Raw genomic sequence first — 23,228 nt, forward strand, 5'->3', positions numbered from 1 at the left:
TCCACTGATTTAGTTATGTTCTAAGTATTGCTTTATACCAAAAGTTATAAAAATAGCAACCCACAGACTTAACCTGGCACATAGACATGGGTTTTTGACCAGTGCAGAGCTTTACAATTTTTGAATTGGTTGCTAAAATTTTAAACCTGGACAATTCCACCTGAAAGTTCAGATTTTCAGTTTCTTGTGGAAGGAAAAAAAAACATGATCTAGTTACACTGGACCAGCATTTGGGAATGGCAACAACCAACTGGTACCACTTAGGGCCTAACGCCTTGAAATGGGCCCATCCCACTCTCGGCATTTATATCACTGCCCAGTCCCCGTATGCATCTAAGTTTTGCAACTCTGACACATTCTATAATCGTTAAAGGGAAATTGGCTTCTTTATTTGCCAAAATGTTTTGGTGATGGATATTAATGCAAAACTGATGTATGTCATAGAAGACTCACCATGCCAAAAAGAACCCCACAAAAACCTGTCATTTCCTTATTCCTGTGACATTGGTGCTTCTTGGGAGATGTGACCTAGAAATGTTAACACAGACAATGGAAAACTTTTCATTTCAAGGAAGTTGTGTTATAACATCCTCTGTTATATTTAATCGATTTTTAAGTACAGCACTATTATTAGAGAAACTTTGATAAGGACCTTTACTGTTTGAGAATTTGATCTACTCCTCCCCATGGTTCCTCACACAAGGTTATAATCCTTTGGGATATTTCAATTAGTTGCTATGAAGATGACTAAGTTAAGACGAAGAGAGAAGGAAGACTTCACATGGAAAAGAACCAGCAGGTTCTGACTTGAGCACAGACGTCCTTAGTTCACAGAAATAACGGTTGTGTTCTTTAGACGGTTTCTCCACCTCTGTACCCCATAAAACATTTTTAAAGTGAAATTTATATTTCCAGTAAAATCTTTCTCCAAATAGAACAAATTGAATGTTCTTTACGGTTTTTACACAAGCACCTCTTTATGGGTCTAAATTTAAATCCTCAGGAGCAGGGACATTTTAAGCCTGGTCTTTAACCACTGAACAGCATTAAAGGTGTATCACAGCTCTTTTGATTAACAGAGAAACCTCTGAACTAGAAGCCAAGCTGAGCCAGAGCTAGGCTTGATTTTTTTTTTTTTTCTTGAACTAGAACAAAAACCTTCCGTTTTTGTCGTGAGATCTTGGTTGACTGAGCCTTAAGCAGAGCTGTAATGAAAGTAAAATTTTCAGAAATGAATAAGGATTTGATTGAAAACTGACATGATACAGTGAAAAATGACCTAGCTCGCTTTAGGTTTGCTTCTACTTTATCATAAATACTAGTGAATCTATGCCATTTGCTTGTCGAATGTTCAACCCAGAAATAAACTCACACTGCTTGGCCTAAGTGTGTCCCTTGAACATGGCACTTGGGCTTAATGTGCACTGATACCTGAGTGGAGCCAGAAGTCAGCCGATTTCCCCAGCCCCTCCTTCACCCGCAAATCCCTTTCCTCTTCTACAGCTGTCACCTCCCAGTGAGTCTGAGAGCCCTGTTCCCTCATCCATTCTCCATGTTCTCCTAAACTACGGATTTTTCACACGTAATTGTGGCATTTTTTTTCCACGATGAATAAAACTAACTCATCGCTAGGATTTGCCCCAAACCCAAAACTAAACAAGAATTTCGTTGAAAGGGATATAATGGAGCTCTGATTTTCTGTCCCACTTAGAGGTGCAAAATAGTTTGAGGAGCTAAGAGTAGCGTAAAAGCAGCCAGAGACCTTGCTGCTACTTCTTCAAAGCTCTCTGAAGTTCCCTGACATTTCCTTGGGGGCTTAAGTCCGACTCTTTCTTTAACTAACTTGACTTCATTTTAGGCTAAATTTTATCATCAGATTTGAAACAAATGAAACCATTTGTGCAATTGGAAAATAAATTGTAAATTAACATATCCTAAGCTCAGTCCTATCTTTCAACAATAGTACCTACTAATCCATTACTGTTAGTGGAAATACATCTGCATTCCTGGCTATGAAATTTTGCCCTTGATGTACACTTAGTACCTGAATTATACATTCCAGATAAACTACCTAGGTTCCTTTTTTAAAAAAAGCTAACTGGGGAATTCCCTGGTGGTTCAGCGTTAGGACTCAGTGCTTTCACTGCCATGGGCCCAGGTTCCATCCCTGGTCGGGGAACTAAGATCCCGCAAGCCGAGCTGCACAGCCAAAAGGAATAAAAAATAAAAAAGCTAACTGCACTTATGACTATAATTAATAACTAAAGCCTTGTACATAAGAGATAACAGATATGTTGGGCAAAGCATGAGACAAGAAGTCAGCTTCTGTGGGTTGTGGTCCTAGCTTTGCTGTAGGTTGTACAACCTAGTATAAGTCATGTTACCTCTGCAACCTGCAGTCTCCCTACCCATGGACTATAAAGATTCAGAGCATAGACTCTGGAGCCAAATTGTGTATGTTTGAATCACTGCCCACTTGCCAGCTGTGACACCTTGAAAAGTCACTTAACCTCACTGTGGCTTGGTTTTTTCATCTGTAAAATGGAGATAATACTAGTATCTTCCCCCTAGAGTTGTCGTGAAGATTAAGAAAAAATATTTGTATATATACACAGTATATATATATATATATATATATATATATAAATGTATATATATAGATGTAGGTAGGTAGATTATATTAGTCTGTTATATGAGTCTATGTTATATAGAGTTTACATAGTAAACTCTACCCAAGTGTTAACTTTTATCATCATTGTTAATGTTATTATCTACAAAGTGATGAGAGTTTGGCCCAGATGATACCTAAAGTTCCATACCACTGTGAAAATCTGTGACTTTCTCAGAAGACAGGATTTTCCATCTGAAGTATCTAGACCTTGGCTGTCCTGATGAAGCCATCATAGTTGAGGAGGTGAACTGATTTGCCTGTCACAAAGTGAGTTACCCAACTGAGCTCAGACCAGAAACCAGGTCTCCTAACTCCTAGTTCCAAGGTATTTCACTATTCCAGACTGTTTGTCTGAGAGACCACACTAACTTCCTAGCTTTTACTCAGTCTGACCATATTCTCCTTTGCTGAAATGGAGACTTAAAAACAGCACAGTGTCTAAAATCTTACACTTGCCAAATCAAGTATGAATTTTGATCAAAGGCAGCTGGTGAGAATGCAGCCACTGCCCTCTACTGGTCATTGGACATTGCATCATTTGTTGTTGCTTCTAAAAGCTGGACTCAAATAGGTAGGGATGGGTGGGGACAATTTTTAGGACGAAGTGAAACAAGAAGATGCTGACCATATTAACTGGAAACAGAGCATGATCTGGAAGAGAATACTGTGAGCTTCTTCCCTTCCTAGGATTCTCCCAGCTTCCCTGTGAACACTTTGCCTTCATCATTTCTTTCATATTTACAAAAATTGAATTTACTATGTACACACTTATTGTCTTGTTTCTGATTCCCCATTATTTTGTCTTTATTCCCCTCTTCTCTTCACACACATCACTGATTCTAAGACATAGACATAATTTCTTTCTCAGTTTCTGTCTCCTTTAATTTTTTTTCTTTTGTTTATGTTTTATTTTTTATGATATTTACTTATGTTGTTTTCATGTCTGTGTGTTGCCAAGTAGAGCTGTTAAGGTTTATTGTGCTTCAGTGTTTCAGAATCTCTGAGGAGGTTCTAGTCTCGAGCTTTGTTTAGGTGAACCTGACCTGTTTTCACACAAACAAATCTGATTCTGTTTGACGTAAGCAGTAACAAATTTCCAAACAGACACTCTTACTAGTGTTGCTAAGTTTGCCCTCAGCACCACTGTTTTAAATAACTTTCCTATTATATATTCAAGACCCTGGGAGGGGCATCACTTTGGGGTATGGTTTTGTATTCTTGGAGTCTTGTCAGTTCTTCTTTTAAAATACTTCTTGAGTTGTCCTTCCCTTCCATAACAATTATTAGCAACCTATTTCAAGCTCTTAGTCCCTTACATCTAGATTTCAGCAGCCTTCTAATTGATCCTCCTGCCTCCAGTCCACCAATGACAAAACTGCTTGTTCTGTTTCCCCAAATACAGTGTTCAGCATGTCAGCTCCCTCTTGAGACTCCTGCTGACTCCTTTTGTTAATCAAGTCCATACTCTCAGTCTCAACATTCAAGATCCTTCAGGATGTGGACTCTTCTCTACCCATATTTCTGTTTTGACACCATCACTTTATCACATCTTCCTGTCTCCTGTAGATGCCACATCCATTCTTTCATCTACCATCCCTTGAACGTGGAACTGGTCCACTGCCTCACACACTGGCCTCTGCCTACCAAATCCTCCCCTTCCTTCAGGGGCCAATCCAAATGTTCCTCTTCTGTCAAGAAGCATCCCCTAACTCCCCTCATCTCTCTGACAGCACCTATTATGTTTTTATTTTTCTTTCTCTTCTAGTAGAATTCAACTTCATGCTTTATTGTCTAGTGTCTTGAATTGTCCTTTCAGCATGTATGTACATGTTCACCAGGTTATAAGTCCCTAGAGAAACTTATTTGCCATCTATTTCTTTTAATATCTTCAAATTTGGTACACTTCAGGATAATAAGAACAAATGTTTATGTAGCAGATGCTATGTTATCCTCTCTATTCTAAGTGCTCAACTCACTTAATTTTCACAGATGCCCTATGATAAATAGGAAATTAGGTACTATTTTCCTCATTTTACAAATAAAGAAACCGAAGCGCAGAGAGGTTAAGTAACTTACCCAAGATCACACAGCTACTAAGTAGCAGAGCTGAGATTCAAACCCAAGCAGTCTGGGTCCAGAGTCCATCTCATCTCTTAACCACCACACTATATATATATATATATATATATATATATATATATATATATATATATATATATATATATATATGTATATGTATATATAGTGACATAGTAGGCTTCAGTAATGCTTGTTCTGCCATTTTTGCAGGAAAAACAAAAGAAATACGTAGTTGTTGTCCCCCAAAAAATACCATTTTCTAATTTTTCAAGAGTAATCCTCCACCAATGTATATGGCAGATCTGTCTTCATAAAAACACCAAGTACAGGTCGTGTCAGTCATTTTTCACACTTCTCTAGGTCAATATTTTCAACTCCAACATTCACTCCCAGACGCTGGTGTAAAGGCACAGAGAAGGTCAGGTCAGGAGGGTCTTTGAAGATGCCAAGCCTTATTGCTAAATGTTGGCTTTGCCTGTCCTTTATCCTCATGTCCCCAAATATAGAATAGTTCCAAATTGCTTACTTAAATATGTCGAGATCATTAAAACTGGTTCAGCCATGTTGCTTTATACTTGTTACTTTTTAAATCAAATATTAAGTAGGGAAAACCCTGAAGAACTTGGCTTTTCATGTTGTGATCTCCTGTTTTCTCCTTAGAACACCTTGCACAGAATATATCTAAATCACATCTGGAAACTTGCCAATACTTGAGAGAAGAGCTCCAGCAGATAACGTGGCAGACCTTTCTGCAGGAGGAGATTGAGAATTACCAAAACAAGGTAGACTGAAGAATTTTACCTAAGATTGAGGCAATGTTGGGAAGGGTGTTTGTGCAGGAGGTTTGAATACAAACAGACCAAAGAATGAATGTTTTTCATCAGATAGCAGATTTCTATTTAAAAATCTTTTTTCCAGAGCTGATCACGTTCTTGGGGCTTTATCACCTTATTGAGATGTCAGTGTGCGAAATTTCAGAAATAGCACACAGATTCTATTGTTCCTATAACTATACACATATGTCCTATCATTTGTCAACAGGGAGCTAGATTAAGGAGCTTCCAAAAGGCTCAAAGAATTGGGATTTTTCCCGATACCACAATGGAAGATTTCACGGTCCAGAAGTTGATATAAAATAATCTCAGCCTCATGGTTCCGAAGTTAAAAAGGAGTTGTTTAGAGAATATGTGTAAAAAAAAGTTTGGAAGCTATGATTCTAATTCCAGTCTGAATCTAGCAACATGAGGCTGACAAGTAGTACTGCCAGTTACCTTTTTCTATAAAACAGTCTGATCAACAAATTACCTAAATGGGAGGGCAGGGCTGGAGAAGGAGGACTTTTAATTTTCCATTCTGCCTTTAGTAGAAGAAAATGCTGTGATTTTTTCCCAATAATCATAGAAATTCAGGCTTAGGAAGTACCGTAGAGATTATCAAGGTTAATCCTCCCCTTCATTTTACATATGAGGAAACGACCATCCCTTGGCACATGGCTGAGAGTGAAAACATCAGGACTAGACCATGAGTCCTGGTTCCTAATTCAGTGTTTCTTCCATCCTGTTGTATTGGTAGAAACAGTCTTAAACTAAGATTGGGGAAATAAGTGAGCAACAAGATGGATCCAGGTTAGCCTGTAACTAAATTGGAGAGTGGGTATATAAAAGGAATTAAACAGGACAGGTTGGGGGAATAGCAGCGCATCACCTTGTTTACCTTTGAGATAGCAGGTAGCACCAGCCGCCAAAATTACAAAGGGAAGCAAGAAAGCAGTAAACAGCAGCAAGGCGTGTGAAATGGGATTCAGAGTCAGAAATGCTGGGATTTGAATCCCACCTCCAATACCTCTTAGCTGTGAAACCTCTGTGAGCATTTGTGTCCATTTATGGGAAATGGAAAAACATTCTTGTGAAAATGAAATGAGACAAGGATGTCATAAAGCACCCAGCTCATAGCAGGTGCACAGTAAATATAACTGACTCCCCTTTTCTTCCCTTCCCCCAGTAAAGTGGTGTGAAATTCCCCAAGGCAAAATAATTGCTTACAAGGAGATTCTACTTTGCTGCTCTCCATGGCCCAGGGTTAAATCAGTGGCATGAGTTGCTTTCTTGACTCCCGTTTTCATCTTCTGCTGCATGTATGCTCATAACATCTTCCCCCTGTCCCTTTGCCACCAAAATGGTAAGAGAGGAATTGGAGGAGACCAGGAAGAACTTGGAAGCAGTCATTATAACGGGAGTAACTGGCCAAGTGATTATTTTTAAATCCTCTAGCTTTTTTGGATCCATTTCCAAAGAAGGATTTTACACGATAGGAACAGTTAAAACAACTGTGTCAAGGGTATGGGTAATGGGGATGTTAATGTGTTTCCCTCTTCAACAGCAGCGGGAGGTAATGTGGCAGTTGTGTGCCATCAAAATTACAGAAGCTATACAGTATGTGGTGGAGTTTGCCAAACGCATTGATGGATTTATGGAACTGTGTCAAAACGATCAAATTGTGCTTCTCAAAGCAGGTATGTGCTTTGCAAGTGAATTTTGAGATCTCTGACTAACCTGCTTTCACCGGCTTATTAAAGAAATGCTTGGTAAGGAAGGTGTCGAGAACAGTTTTTCTCCAAATGATAATAGCTCAGTTTCTCTTAGCAGAAACTGAGAGGTTTTTTTTTTTTTTTTTAAGGTTTTTGAGCTATTTGTAGGAAACATTCCCTCCATTTTGCTTCTCCTCTGGGTGAAAAGATTAATTTGAAAGACACCTGCATTCCACAGTTTTAACCATCACCCGTGTTTTGTTTCTGTGCCTCAGGTCCTCAGGAGGTTTTGGTAAGCTGTTAGGAAGAAGGCTGTTTGTGGCACTCAGAGAGACATCCCTGGGTTTTTGTTTGTTTTAATAACAGGAGTCCATGTTTTTCTCGCAACTCTGAGATTCTGTATTATTGCAGGACAGAGAAGTGCCCAAGAAGTAATTCTCTTCAGTAATACAGGCCTTAGCTTTGGCACAAGTCTTTAATTACTCTAATGAACTCTGCTCTTTTAAATAGAGAGCTAAGGTGACTGAGAGCCTGCTAGTTAAGCCCAGCCCCATTGACTCAGAAAGGGGTCTCTGTGGTCAAAATCAACTCACCAAGACAATAACCCACCCCGTTTCTGCCTTTGCTCAGGTTCTCTGGAGGTGGTATTTATCAGAATGTGCCGTGCCTTTGACTCTCAGAACAATACCGTGTACTTTGATGGGAAATATGCTAGCCCTGACGTCTTCAAATCCTTAGGTAAGGAAATCTCTGGGTGCTTTGTCTTCAAATCGGGACTAGGGGAAAAGATGGGAGTTGGGTGAAAGCTCTTCTTGAACAAAATGGAGATTGGTTTTTTGGACACAAGAGTTAAAGGATTTTATACCTATGTTACTTTACAGTTAATCACCGTAGAAAATATACACAGCTCAAATGCTTTTCGTCTATGTTACACGTAAGGGTCTAGAGTTTCATTTTATCTAATTGGTAATCGAAGAAATTTATGTTCTATATCCTTCCAGTTCCCTTCCAGATTTTAAGAACCAGGTTTGCAGGGGATATATTATTCAGTAAACTAGAGGATGTGATTTGCTACATAAAATCAAGCAAGGAGCTACAAGTCTGCCCTTCCATACCCGTTAAATAGCAACCGTTAATGAGATATCAAAGAAAGAAAGTATAGCTAAGTGAAACTGTGACATATACTTTAAAAGTAAATTATTTTAGATTTCTGTAATTTAAAGTAACACAAAGTCATTAAGAAGAATGGGACGGTATCCAAGATATGTTGTTAAGTGATTTTAAAAACAATTAAATGACGGAAGTTATGTATACTTGAGAAGAGCCCGTTGACACTTTTATTTATTTATTTATTTTTGGCTGCGTTGGGTCTTCGTTGCTGCGCTCAGGCTTTCTCTAGTTGCGAGGAGCAGGGGCTACTCTTCCTTACGATGCGCGGGCTTCTCATTGCAGTGGCTTCTCTTGTGGCAGAGCACAGGCTCTAGGCGCGCAGGCTTCAGTAGTTGTGGCACGCAGCTCAATAGTTGCGGCACGCGGGCTCAGTAGTTGCGGCATGCAGGCTCGAGGGCGCAGGCTCAGTAGTTGTGATGCATGGGCTTAGTTGCTCCATGGCATGTGGGATCTTCCCAGACTAGGGCTCAAACCCATGTCCCCTGCATTAGGGGGGACCACTTAACCACTGCGCCACCAGGGAAGTCCCTAGCCTGTTGACATTTAACTATATGTACATAATATGGAAATCTGAAAGAACAGACCCCAACTTAACCAGCTTTGTGGGGGTGGGTTTTTATTTTATGGGACTTTCACATTCTGTGTTTTCAGTTCTGTAATAGTTACAATAGGGACTTCCCTGGCGGTCCAGTTGTGAAGACTCTGTGCTTCCAGTGCAGGGGGCATGGGTTCAATCCCTGGTCAGGGAAGTAAGATCCCACATGCCATGTGACACGGCCAAAAACAAAAAAAATTATAATGGTTTTACCACCATAATGTGTCCCTTGTTTTCATTTTTAAGCGTGTTGTACATAGAATAGAGTAGAAAACAAAAAAATGAGTGACGTTAACATTTCAGTTAGATTATAGCTGTTAGACTCTGTTGGTTAAGAGTGTGGGCTCTGAAGTCAGGTAGCTGGCTTTGAATCTCAGGCTGTCACTTCCTACTTGTGGAATCTTCAGCACATTCCTTTCCTTTCCAAGTCCATTTCCTTGCCTTTAAAATGGGGATAGTAACAATAATACCTCCCTCATAAGGCTGTTGTGAAATAGTAGAATCCCCAAAGAATCCTCTCAGAGCAGCACCTATCACAGTAATCACACAACAGAAGTTCACTCTCATTACTGCAGATGATGATGATGGTGGCGATGTTGGTGGTAATGGTGATGGTGGCTAAACTGATTTTTCTTTTAACATTTGAAAGTATTAAACTATAGAAATGTTACTACTATTCCCTCTGATCTTCAATTGCTAGATCCCTCTTCACCTTCTTCCATATTTTTCTCCTAGGGTAATAACCAAACTCCTAACCTGTCTTTAATTTTGGCAGGTTGTGAAGACTTTATTAGCTTTGTATTTGAATTTGGAAAGAGTTTATGTTCTATGCACCTGACTGAAGATGAAATTGCATTGTTTTCTGCATTTGTCCTGATGTCAGCAGGTAAGATAACCAAATACAATGGTTTTTAAATTGTCCAGGTAAAGAATTTCTACAAGTACATAACTTACAATGGCTATAGACTATTCAGAGGGACTGCCACCCTTATTAAGTCTAATTTTAAGTTTTTCAGACAACAGTCCCCTGCTACACACATACATATACATGTACGCTTCTAAGAAGACCTCATGCCATTCTGATAAAATCTTAAGAAATGAGAATTGAATAAAATCCCGTCTACACTTAACCTCCTGCTACCAAGAGAAATGCTGTGGTAGAGTAGGTGTGCCCTTTTCAACACCAATCTCCAAGATAACATGGTTTTTAAAACATTCTGCTTTTTAAAGAAAATCCATTTGGATGTCATCCACAAGCCTATCTGAATTCAATGTATGTTTTCAACCAGTACTGCCTCTTGGTGATAATCACTTTTGCAAATTTGCTATCTTCGTTTTGGAATTCTTAAACATAAAGACTTTATCCTAAATTAACAATCCTAATTCATTTGGCACTCTCTTGACAATTTCAGTTGCCTTGGACTATAAGGCAATTTTCATATTTGCCAGAAAGACTTAGCAGGATTGATATGAGTATGTCATTCAGAAACATAACTATTAGAAAGGCTTAAGGGCCATGGTGGTTTCATTTGCACTCGTCCGAGCATGGCCTTAGATTTAAATGGCTGACTTTTTGGAAAGGGAGGATCCTTCCTTCTTTCAAGTGTCAGTAAAGATGGAAAGGCTTAACACTCTGTTTTGTAACTGTCCTAGATCAGTTTTTCACTCCTTTAGGAGCAAATTTTGAAAGAGGGGTGAAAGTGGCCTGTTAGTCCCTGACTCTGCAGTGTGGTGTAATAATCTGTATCTAGGGGTCAGGAGGAGTTGGGGTGTTCTGACACCATGTTGGAAGAATACTCAGGAGTATGGTTTTTCATATTTAGATCGCTCATGGCTGCAGGAGAAGGTCAAAATTGAAAAGCTGCAACAGAAAATTCAGCTAGCTCTTCAACACGTCCTACAGAAGAATCACCGAGAAGATGGAATACTAACAAAGGTGAGAGCCAAAGGTTTCCAACTGACAAGGCTGAATTATCCCTTGCCCAGATCACGCCAGCCACGTTTATAAGTCATGCCACCAGACCCCAAAAGTATCAGTAAGCAATGGCCTACTGAGAAGAGAGAAGTATCCTCATTTCAAAAAATTATCTTGGGCCAATATTCAGGTTAAATTCTATTTATTATCATTGGTTATAAAGTGTCCTGGACTAATAGAGCAATGATAGAGTTTTTTTAAAGCATTAATTCATTCTGAAAAATCCTCCACCTATCCCATCAAAGATGGGCAGAAGGCAGAGTTAATGTTCTGCCGTGATATAAACTAGAGAATTTAGAATTTAAATCTTTGATTTTAGAAAGACGAAGTTATGAAGGACTAAAACAATAGAATTAATCTATTCTAATATTACTTCTAGTTCCATTAAAGTCATTAGTAATCAACAGTAAATGACTTTTGTATTTTCTTCATCAATTTCTCATTACTACCCTGTATTCAAAGCATAGGGTTTCATTTTTGCTAATTACTGTCTTAATAAAAATATAATTAGGATGTCAATTTAAAATATGATAATGTCCTTCAGTGATAGTGCTAGTAGTATGTATTTGGTCTTAGAAAAATCAGCCCTATTCTTTCTTGGATTATTTTATGTGTTCTATTGTTCCAGAAGATGATTTGAAAGGTTTGGATTTTTCTTCCTGTCCGTTTTCTTTCTTTTCTCCTGATAGCAAGGTTAGGTCAGAAAGGGGAAGCTGGGGGGTTAAATGCGGTTTTGTTTTTGATTTTGCCCCTGTTAAATGAGACACTGAGGCAGGATTGGGAAAGAGAAGGAAAAAGAACTTTTCTCCATCTTCTTGCCCCAGTGCAAGGGTACCATTAGGGTCTTTGATTATAGAGAGCACCTAACACATGGCCAAGATCGATGCTCTGGTGAAAATGTTTCTTAGGATTATTTTGGGTGGAGATAATAAATATTTTGTGCTGTACGGTGCTTTAGAGTTTAAAAAGCATTTTTGCAAGTCATGTTATTATACTCAACAGGTAAATAGTCAATGCTGAGACTTCCACCAGGCCTGCTGACTACTTTTTTTTTTTGTTTTCCAGTCAGGGCCTTTTGCTCAGACCCAGAATTGCTTTGTTCTAGGCAGAGCTCTTTCTCCAGAAGAAACCTGTTGTCACTGGAGTCGACTAGTACTCATTTTGCATAAAATATGTAGGGGATGCCATCATCTCTAGTTGCAGTGACCTCACCTACCGGTGGCTGCCCCCTTGCCCACTTCTCTATTACCACATGTCTTCCTTTTCCCCAGTGCTAGAGGGTGGGGTTCAGGATGGTAGAGCAAAAAGCATGTTTGAATAGGAGGAGGAGGTGAGACACTTGGGTTCTTTTGCTTATGAACATGTTTTGGGGTTATAAATTATTTGTCTTCAAAATCATATTTAATGTATACCTGGTATTCTGTGATATGACTATATCATCATTTATTTTTACCCCTCCTCTATTACTAGACGTTTAAGTTGCTTCAAGTGTGTTTCACCGTTGTAAACAATGTTGAAGATGATCCAGATGCCCTGATTTTTGTTTCTCACGTCTCTTCTCTCCTGACCCTATGTCCTTTCTTCCACTTACAGTTAATATGCAAGGTGTCTACATTAAGAGCCTTATGTGGACGACATACAGAAAAGCTAATGGCGTTTAAAGCAATATACCCAGACATTGTGCGACTTCATTTTCCTCCATTATACAAGGAATTGTTCACTTCAGAATTTGAGCCAGCAATGCAGATTGATGGGTAAATGTATCACCTAAGCACTTCTAGAATGTCTGAAGTCCAAACAATGAAAAACAAACAAACAAACAAATTAACCGAGACACTTTATATGGCCCTGCACAGACCTGGAGCGCCAACACACTGCACATCCTTTGGTGATCGGGGTCAGGCAAAGGAGGGGAAACAATGAAAACAAATAAAAGTTGAACTTGTTTTTCTCATGCATATGATTTCCATTATGCCTACAGATATGGACCCTTTTTCTGTCTCGACTTCTTGATCATTGACCTCTGTTTACAACAGAAGGCGGGTACTAAAGTCAGAGGATGTCCTTTTTTTGTAGCTCACTGCCCACAGACTTTCTACATCTGTCGGTAACAACAGAGAGTCCAGCACTAATCGGTGACTGGTGTGCATAGCGGAGGTTGCGGCATTACTTTGCACAACTTGCTCTTTGTCTCATGAAGGAAGTTTTTATTTTTTCACCGATTATTGCCAGTCAGCAGGATGGCACGAAAAGGGTCCATAGCACTAGCAACAATAGCATTATAATATATTACAGGGTAAATGGGCATGAAGACTATATATAGCTAAAAGAGATATTGTTTATATATTGTTTTAATTAATATAAAATGTAGTTACTGGTGTAGCTTTTCCTGTTGAATTGATAAGGCACTTTCATTTTGCACCTTTTTTCTTTAAATTAAATGCTAGCGTGTTCACTGTCGTGTCGCATGTGCACCAGAAACACAAGTTTAACTGAGAAGGCTTGGAAGGTACGTCGGGAGGTATTTATGCTGCTGTTTACACAATTACTTTTAAAAGACTGGCTGGTCATATCTAGAAATCACGCTGTTGGATTAATTTTTTTTTTTTTTTACACATGAATTTGGAATTAGAAACAGAACTCTCCCTAAATTGTACTTTGCTTTTGGGTCAGTTTAAGGATAGATGTGTTTATGCTTCATACAAAGTTGAGTGATTGATTGATTGGTGCTGTGGACTTACACCCTCGCGCACAGTATTTTTTAAAAGCTTTTGAAAATGCCACCTCATTGAGGCAGGGGAAGGGAGGCTCATTTTGCACAGCTGCGTAGTTATATAGACTCAGCCTCAACTTGGAGTTCTTATGCTTTAAGAACAGATCAGTAACCAGAATATTTATCAGAATCTAGCTTTTATTAGAAGAAGGACCCAAAGATTATATCTGGAGCAAATGCACACTCCCCATGTGAAAACATGAAGCATTTACTTTGTGAATGTTTATGTTCTTGGTATAATCTAGGAACCCTGAGAGTTTATCTCAGAGTGAATGGTTTCTAGACTAACTGCCTCTAGATGGTGTCATTCTAGAACACTGTTCTCCATATTTCATAGTCAATGGATAGGAGGGCAAAGGAGGCGTGCGATGTTGAACCAGTTTCTCTTATTTAAGTATTAAATATTTTAAGCCTTTAAAGTGAAGTCGATGCAAGCTGCAAACATTTACTTTTGTATTTATCTTCACTAGAAAACTGTGGACTGTAATTTATTTTATTAAATCTTTAGAAGATTGTTTGGCTTTTGTGTTCAGGTGAGAAATATTGAGTTGTTTTTGTTTAATTTTGTGGCTTTTTTTTTTAATAATTCCCAGTGGGGGAAGGGAGAAGGAACAGTCTGTTAGACAAGTGTGCATATTTTAAAATAGGTGACCTTTGGGGATGTAGGCATTTAGATGATGATTTTAGTCACACTCGGAGTGGGATTCAAACTTCTGGTCTGCCATCGAAGACCATGTTTGTATAGAAAAGAGAACATTTCCCGTAGTGTAAAGGTGGGAGTTTCCAAGCAGCCCGGTTACAGCGAAGAAAGCATCTCCCCTACCACCAGGGTCCCTCCCAAATCTTCTGCAGGAATTCGGCTCCTGCTGTCGTGCTGGGTCATCAAGCACGAGTTTCCCAGAGCCCTCCACTCTGTTTTTAACTCCACTGGCTTTCTGAATTGTTTCCTGAGGGACTTGGAAACGGGGAAGGAATTATTCACACCGAAGTGTGTATGAAGCCTAAATGACATCTAAAAAATTGTTTTTTCAAAAATATAGTAAGGGTTTCACCATAAACAGAAGACGAGAGTAATATTTACTTAAATTTCTTACAAGCATATAAAACTTTATGGGACTTTATATAGAGAGGTAACTATCAGCATATAGTATTTATATTTGGGCAAGAAGGGTTAAATCAAATTTTTTATTTAAATAAGCATAGTTCCTTGAAAGATCAATAGTATTTATACTCTGAAAAGAGTACCAAGCTTAGTTCGGTTATTTATTTATCCATTTTTTTTTCCTGTTGTTTCTCCTTTGGGGGGAAATGGTGTGTTTTTATTTTGGTTTTGGTTTGTTTTTTCTTTTTTTTTGTCATTCTGATTCACTAAATTTGGGGATGGTTTTATTAAAGTCTATTAACTTCTTTTTAACCAAAGCTTTCTGAATATGACCAGCCTCAGGTGCTAGCGCATTAAAGAGCAACTAAACCTAATTCCAGTGTCCATTTGTGAAATGATGAGAGCTAATTGAACTTCTCTGAGGGTGAGAGAGAACACAATGTTGAACTTAAATTCCTTTTGCCAGAAAGGATTTTGCATGTACCTAATGCAAAAAAAAAAAAAAAAGATGCTCTAATCTCAGTAATAGTCACACCATGGTGACATTGCTTTTAGAGTAAACCAAGATACATTGACATGATGCTGCTACTAGGTCTTTGTGAAAGAAATACAGGGTGTGAGACTTTAAGACTAAGTACATCGACAGTGTAGGAACAGAGTAGAGAGTAATAGAGGCGTGCTAGGTGAAATGAGGGAACAACTATTATTCGGATCGAAGTTGGGATCTGAAGTTAAACAGTAATCTCTTGAAAAAAATATGAGGTACAGAGAAGGATGTGAAAAACTTTGTATTTTTATTTTCTTCCTTATTATAGAAACACCTGTGTGATGACACAAAATACTTGGTGATATAGAAAAATTATTATTAATCGTTCTTATAATTAAAATTTCCTAATCTTAAATGTCCAATAGTCTTTTAAAGATTGGAATCACATCATTGTTATCCCGGCTGCTGTAATGCCTTTTATACGATATTTTAACATAGGGTAAATAAGGCTTTTGCACAGAGCCTGAATACCTTCGGTTACAGTGGTGTCCAAATGATTGCATTATATTGTGAAGAAACTGGCCGTGGTCACAATGAAATCAAAAGTGCAGGTGAAAGTGCTTTTGGGGGCAGTTTGCAAATTGCGGTTAAAGCTACGGATTTTTTTTTTTATTTTTAAGTGTTCAGCATCCCAATTTGCTTTAAAGGTGTGGGGTTTTTTTTTTAAGTCTTCAGCATCCTAATTCACCCTTTCTAACTTAAAGAAAACATGACTTAAGACACTGCTTCTAAGTTTGGTTGTTCTTTATAGTGTGGATATTCAGATCTCTGTGAGTGTATGGGGGTGGGCTGAGGGTCAGATGAGGAGGGAGCGTGTGTGTGTGTGTGTGTGTGTGTGTGTGTGTGTGTGTGTGTTTATGTCTGTGTGTATGGTTTTCGTGTGTATGATGTGTGTGTGTCGAACCGCTTCTAGGCTACTAAGTGTCAATGGAAAAGAAAATGTATTCAAAATACTTAAATCAAAACTAGAAGATGGAAAAAAAAGATTTATTCTCTACAAAGCCTTGTCTGGACCACTTTAGAGAGACTTCTATTTTTTTAACCCTTCTATAAATATTTGATGGCACTTGAAATATTCCTGCAATAAAATGTGATTTGTGTAAAGAAAAAAAAAAAGATTTTGTAATGTGAAACAAAGAAAGAAAGTAATGTAATTTTCTAAAAAAAAAAATACAAACAAACTTTGTATTATTTTCTTGATGGAATTTGTCTATCTGTCTTTGGAAAACTTTTTATTTCATTGAATGTGCCATAGTAGAAGTACGTGTTTTTAGTTTTAGACTTAAGGAATAGCTGTTTGTGTTCCGACATTCCAAACTGCAAAACAACCTAGTAGAATCTTTAATGAAAAGGTTTAAGTAGGATGTAAGCTTCTCTCATTGTTGCTTTTTTGCACATGTTCTTCATTCCTCTCTAGTGCAATATGTACATAGAGCACTTGCGGGTGTACCTTGATCCCTCAGGGAAAAATACATATTTGTACAGTTTTTTTTGGTTTTGTTTCTTGTTTTGTTTTTTGTGGGTTTTTTGCCTTTTGGTTTTGGCTAAGGAATGTCGACTGAATCACTTGTTATTGTTGAGGGGCAGCCAGATAATAATCCTAAAGCCACTGTTTCAAACATTGATTGTTTAAATCATGTGTCCTTCCAGTGCTATTATTTGAAGATAATAATAATAAAAAGTTATTTTCTGACAGTTCTTTGTGCTGATTGGTGAAAGAAAAGGGTAAATAAGCACCTTACAATTGACTTACTGTGAATGACAATCCATCATGATATCAACAATAGAAACCCTATCACTTTGGAGTTGGGGTTAAGAGTCAGAAACAATGTGCTCAGGGATCTTCTAAAACTCTTAAAACAGGGTGGCCAGTACTACTGGGACAAAATTGTGTTTTGTATTGTTAATAATAATGATAATACTATCCCTCCAAGGCACAAGTGAACTGTGTAGAACTGCGCGTGTGTATAAACTTCACTGTTGTTCATTTTGTTTTGTTCAGAATGTATGCGTTCTTCAGTCTTGTATGCTTAAAAACATTGAATAACTTCCAAAGCAGTACAAAGTGATGCCAGTATGTTCAAAAGATAAATTAATAGGTCATATATCAACAAAGAGCATCATTCAGAGTACAGTCCTGCCTACTCCACTTACCATTTCTCTAATAATTAAAATATTCTTGATAAATATATTTATAGCATTATATGTTAAAAACTATTATTCCAAATCCTATATAGCATGGATAAAAAATTTTTAAAGCAGTAATGAGAGCCCTACCTATCAGTGCAGTGAGAGAGGTAAAAGATGAAACATTGTGGGTTTTTTTCCCCAAATACCAGCAAATAACTCCCATTTTCATCATGTTCTCCTCTAGAAATAAACCAAAAAAATCTCTTTATGTAACACGATTCTTCTACTTACCGCATTTGTAATCTGTACGAGAGCTAATGTTTAAAGACAAACAAAACCCACCAGTGTAACAGCAATGTGAGCCAGCTTTTAGTGTTACATTTTACATTTCTGAAACATTTTGAAAGTAATATTTCGATATATTACTTTCCATAAGGTCAATGAACATCACTGTAATTGTTGGCTTTGGTTCTTGCACACCTAGAATATACTTTCAGAAGAAGCTTTACATGTTTTCTTACCACCATGGAAAAGCAAAATTTGGGATAACTTTCCATGTGTTTAGATTAAAAAGAAACCATCACTTTGTTTTGATGATAAAGACTGTGGGAAATGGCAGATCTCTCTCTCTCTCTCTCTCTCTCTCTCTTTCTCTTTCTCTATCTATCTATCTATATATACACACACAGATGTTATTGACGTACATATTATAACATTTGGTTGCCACTTCTTACTTACAAAGATATGACACAGCAGAACCCCATAAAAACAACTTTATACTGTGGATCAAATTATATGCCTATAAATGCAATTGCAACAGTAAATCTTCATCTGTTACTAAAAGTCTGTGATATGGGTCTTAATTGTATTCCCAAAACAGTAGTATTGTTAAAGAGGTTCCACCAGATTGGACAAAAGAGACCTTCCTATTATTGTTTATTCTTAAGAAAAGAGCAGGCTGGCAAGCAATTTCTTTACAAAGCAGTTGGTTTCACTTTTGGGTCTGTTTGCTTGTTTGTGTAATTGTGATCATTTTTGTCAGGCTCTCAGTACAGCTTTTAAAATAATCCAGAAGCCTGGCTTCATACCAAGGAGACATCGTAGATGGGGGGGGAATCTCCATGTTTAACCAGACCTTCAGAACTTAGAGCAATAAATACATTCAGTCATTTATTTATTTATAAATGAATGACAGAATATTCAGTCCAAATAGAAACAATGTTTTTTCAGCAATGCAACATAACATGGAGTCTTATGTTAAGAAGGTGAATATGAGAATATTAAGTAGATGCCTAGAAAATCCATGTTTGCTGTTGACATTTAGTGTGTTTGCCACATTAGTAATATCACACTTCTTTTTCCCTTCTAAGAACTGATGAAAGATCTCTTGCTGTTAGCTTTGACATGCTGCACGTGCCATTATGTTGTTCTCTAAGAGCAACTAAATTCTTTGCAGTATTCGTGTGTGATTCCGTTCTCCCTCGTTATTACTTTAATGTGGATGAATACTATCTCTAGGAACTTGGTTATCATTGAACAGATTGCATATGTAAATGCAGATAATTCGTGAGCAATATAGTGAATCTGATTTCACACACACACACACAAAATCCGTATGTACTGTACACATCTTCCTGAATCCAAAACTCTCTCCTTATCCACAATGGTTTGAAATCTCATATAAAACAGTGGTAAATTTTTAAACATTAGGACATTAGCTGGCTGCTTCTTTAAATGTACCTGTATTGTCTGCCTGCTCCTTTTGTGGAGATGTGTTTTTGTATTGGATGTTTGGGCCAATGGGAGGCTTCAAGCTACAACATATTTTCCCAGTTTAAATATATTTAACATACGACAAACCCCAGACAAGGCTTTTAATATGTATAAAGAACTGCAGTGTTAGGTGGTTTATTTGCAAACCGTTTTCAATGTTGTCCATTTTTATGGCACCTTTAACAATATTCTTGTTTCCAAAGTACAAAAAAAAAAAATAGGTTAAATAATCTAGCCATAACTGAATGTCAAGCAATAAAACAAATGACTTCTGTGCATAGACTTAAAAAAATACAAATTTTAGACATCTGCATGTAAATGCAATCTCTTGTTTACTGCTTTCTTCAACTTGAGCAATTGATTCCTTATTTACTATTAACTTAAGAACTTGTAATGGCCTGTAAACATTTTCTCTCTTACTCTTCTTTCAAATTTACCTTCGTCCCTGCTTTTGAGTCATAATATTTAATGTTGTTCTGCACATCTCTATACAGTTAACTTTTTGGCTTTCATTCTGTATAGATAAGAAAATGTTATATTATAAACAGCCTACTCAGTGCAAATATTTATCTGTTTATCAAATCCACAATATGCTGTATGATACTGGTTTTACTATATAATCTATTTTAGACATAGCTGTTTAGAACTAGAGTGTGCTATTTTTGTGTTTTTCTGATGTGTGGTGCTAGATAAGTTACTTTTGTGAACAAACAAAAAAAAAAACCCTTTTATTCCTAGACAATACCACCTTTGGGTCTTGTTAATTTCACTGAGTATAACTATATATTTGTGTATATATATATATACATATATATATATACATATATATATATATATATATATATATATATATATATATATATATATATATATATATATATATATACCTGTGCCCAACTGGCAGCTGTATCAGAGTGCTGGATTTGGGACATGCTTTTCTCTTTAAATACATAATATCATTATATAAATTATTCTAGAGTGTATTTAATTAGGATAAAATTACTTCCTTAGTATGGATATTTGACATCTATAGGGTGAATTTGTTCGTAAATACAGATATATAAAAACGTATTAGCATTTACTTTATGTTTGCTACTTGGCTTTATACCATATCTCCTAAGCTGAAAAATAATTTGCCAGGCCTTCAAGGTCCTAAAGAAACACTCTAGTTTAATGGAGTAATATTTTTTTTTCTTACTAAGGCACCTTATTATTGGCACCTGGCAGAGTTATGTATTAGCTCCTATTATAGATAATAGGCACTTAGATAAAGTATCCTTGGTGGCTTGATGGCAGAATAAACCTTTCCCCTCCTACCTGAGCCATGAGAAGTATATAGACGTCCGCTATCATGGCAGAACATTGACCATAAAGCAACTTTGACAAGGGGTGTTCCGTGTTAACATGACCTCAACCAGTTCCATGAACTGAGTGAAGGACCTTCATTTTAAAAGTCATTTAATAATGAGCTTAGTTAAACTCTTTCACCTGTTCTTCCAAGACCTATCGGCATTGTTAAAAAATCAAAGTATATCAAATATCTAACTAAGGATGTAGTTAACCTTATTAAATATTGATTAGAATTGTTCTGTAATATTACTGAATTTGTAAGATCTTTAGCAAAGATTTTTGAGCAATTTATAAATATAGAGCAAATGTTTCTGTTTATTGCACTTTTTGTAATTGAAGGTGATAAATCCTCAAGCCATGGTTATTGGCTTCCATGCACTGAATATTTACCCACAATTCTAGACATTTTCCATTTTTATGGAAGAGTTGCTGTTACCTTAATTATAAATGCAATCATGTGGTTAATGAGAGCTAATGCTAATAGTTAACCTTTTAAAGTGAATTGGCTACAGTTTAGGGAGAAATCTCTTTTAATACAAATCACGTCATTCCTTATTGCTTCGCTTAGAAAGGAATTGAAACCTTTTTTTTTTTTTTTAAGCACCATTTAGTATCCTAAGCTTCCTGAGGATAGAGATTGTATCTCTTTGTGTCTGCACAATGGCCAGAACATGTCAGCATTTGATCATTGTTAAATGACAAAAAGTATGCCCCAATTCAGACTTTTTTCCTGGTTTGTTTTGGAAAATTTATAAAGTATGCCAAGCCTTATGGTTAAAACTTTCTTCTACAACTAAGTATTAAAGCCACATTTTAAAAGACCACATGAAATGCTGATTCTAATTGTGTGTAGGTCTTGAGGATTAAGCACACAAATTTCACAAAACTCTGTGAGTAACAAACTCAGCCTTCTGTAAATATACATGCAAGTTTGGAAACAGTAATACTGTACCTATAAATATATGCTGTCTGTTTTGTGTACAGTATGTAAAAACTCTTTTTCTGCCACACTAAAAATGCAAGCCATTTATGGGAATCCTAAAAATAGTATTGTACTAAAACTTTGCTAATGATCTTTATTAGAGGATCATCCAACTTTTCACTTACATTGGGTTTTCTTTTCAATTCACTCTTACAGTAGTCTGCTTATTTCCAGCTGTTTGTTATTTTATTGAGTCCTGAATTAAAAAAAAATATTTTGATTCATTTTGTACATACAAGCTGTAAAAAAAGAGAGATTTAATGTTGTCTTTTAAATACTCCGATTTTCATTCTAATATGAATGTTGTTATATTGTACTTAGAAACTGTACCTTTAATATTACATTACCTTTATTAAAAGTGCATTGAACACATCAATTTTAGATGTGCTTTATGTACTGTTATCCTATAATAAAATTTCAGCTTCTAATGGAACACTTGCCTTGTTTTTCTTCTTTTTTCTTGGTTCTTGAGTTGCATTGTACAGTTTTCTAGCTTACATCTTGTCTGCAGAGAATGGAGTAGTAGAACCTTGCTACTCAAAGTGTGGTCCACAGACCAGTAGCACTGGCATCACCCGCGACCTTGACCTTGTTAGAAATGCAAAATCCTAGGCACCACCCCAGACCTGCTAAATCAGAATGTGCATTTTCACAAGATCCCCAGGTGATTGGTTTACTTATTAAGGTTTGGGAAGCACTGGTCTATAGTGTAGTACTTTAAAAAATGTAATGCATTTCTATTTTGCAGGGGACAAAACACATATACAAGGATCAAACTACCCTTTGATCAGAAAAGGGAAAGAAAGAAACTTCAACTTGTGAGTTAACGTCTATTGATTGATAGTAGCTGCCAGAAATGCAGAATTGAGGATTCTTAAAGGAGGGCCATGACTGATCAGTGATACCTGTCCTGAGTGCAGGAGGGGAGAAATCCTGAATGCACACCACACTTTGTCATTTTTGCTTTAGAAATCGTTAAAATAGAATGTCAGAATAATGCCAAAGACTTTAATGATGCCAAAGACTTTTTAAAAATCTGGCTTTACTGGGCTGTCATTGTACCATCCCAGCCCCACCCCCTTCTCTTGAGTAGATCAGATAAGAGTAAACCAACAGGGTTAACATCAGCTAAATATCACACTATTTTAATGATGCAAAACCTCATCATAAATTATTTCCAAAGTAATCTCAAGGACATTCAAATTATGAAATATTCAGAAGTCAGAACAAAGGCAACTGAGTTGGGCTTTTCCTCCACCCACATTCTATAGTACCTAAGCGTCTCTTGCACTTTATAAAATAAATATTTGAAATGATCCCAAAAGTCATTGCGTATAACAAATGTCATGAATCACATTGATGGATCCCCAGCTTTTGTGAAGGCAAGCCTAGAGTCCCAAGAGTGGCAGAAGCCTCTTGCTAGATTAACAGGCACTCTATCCTTGCCCTGTACCACCAGTTGTGAGCTGGAGAAAAATCCTGTTTTTTGCTAATGTCATTTATCTATGATGTAGGGAGCTAACAAACTAGTGTTTGTGTGTTTACTTTGATTCT

At 37.0% G+C, this 23,228-nt stretch overlaps 1 protein-coding gene across 3 annotated transcripts in view; it reads left to right on the forward strand.

Annotated features, from left to right (window-relative positions):
* The window catches only part of RORA (RAR related orphan receptor A), a 732,098-nt gene extending 709,991 nt beyond the window's left edge, over positions 1–22,107 (forward strand). For all 3 annotated transcript variants that reach the window (XM_004274696.3, XM_004274697.3, XM_033437170.2), the window contains 6 exons: positions 5,411–5,532; positions 7,130–7,262; positions 7,908–8,015; positions 9,818–9,928; positions 10,866–10,978; positions 12,611–22,107. In XM_004274696.3, the coding sequence (XP_004274744.1) occupies positions 5,411–5,532; positions 7,130–7,262; positions 7,908–8,015; positions 9,818–9,928; positions 10,866–10,978; positions 12,611–12,775 (752 nt within the window). In that variant the 3' untranslated portion in view covers positions 12,776–22,107. The remainder of the gene's footprint in view (positions 1–5,410; positions 5,533–7,129; positions 7,263–7,907; positions 8,016–9,817; positions 9,929–10,865; positions 10,979–12,610) is intronic.
* Positions 22,108–23,228: the final 1,121 nt, after the last annotated feature.

Source organism: Orcinus orca, chromosome 2 (assembly GCF_937001465.1).
Source record: "Orcinus orca chromosome 2, mOrcOrc1.1, whole genome shotgun sequence".
NCBI lineage: Eukaryota > Metazoa > Chordata > Mammalia > Artiodactyla > Delphinidae > Orcinus > Orcinus orca.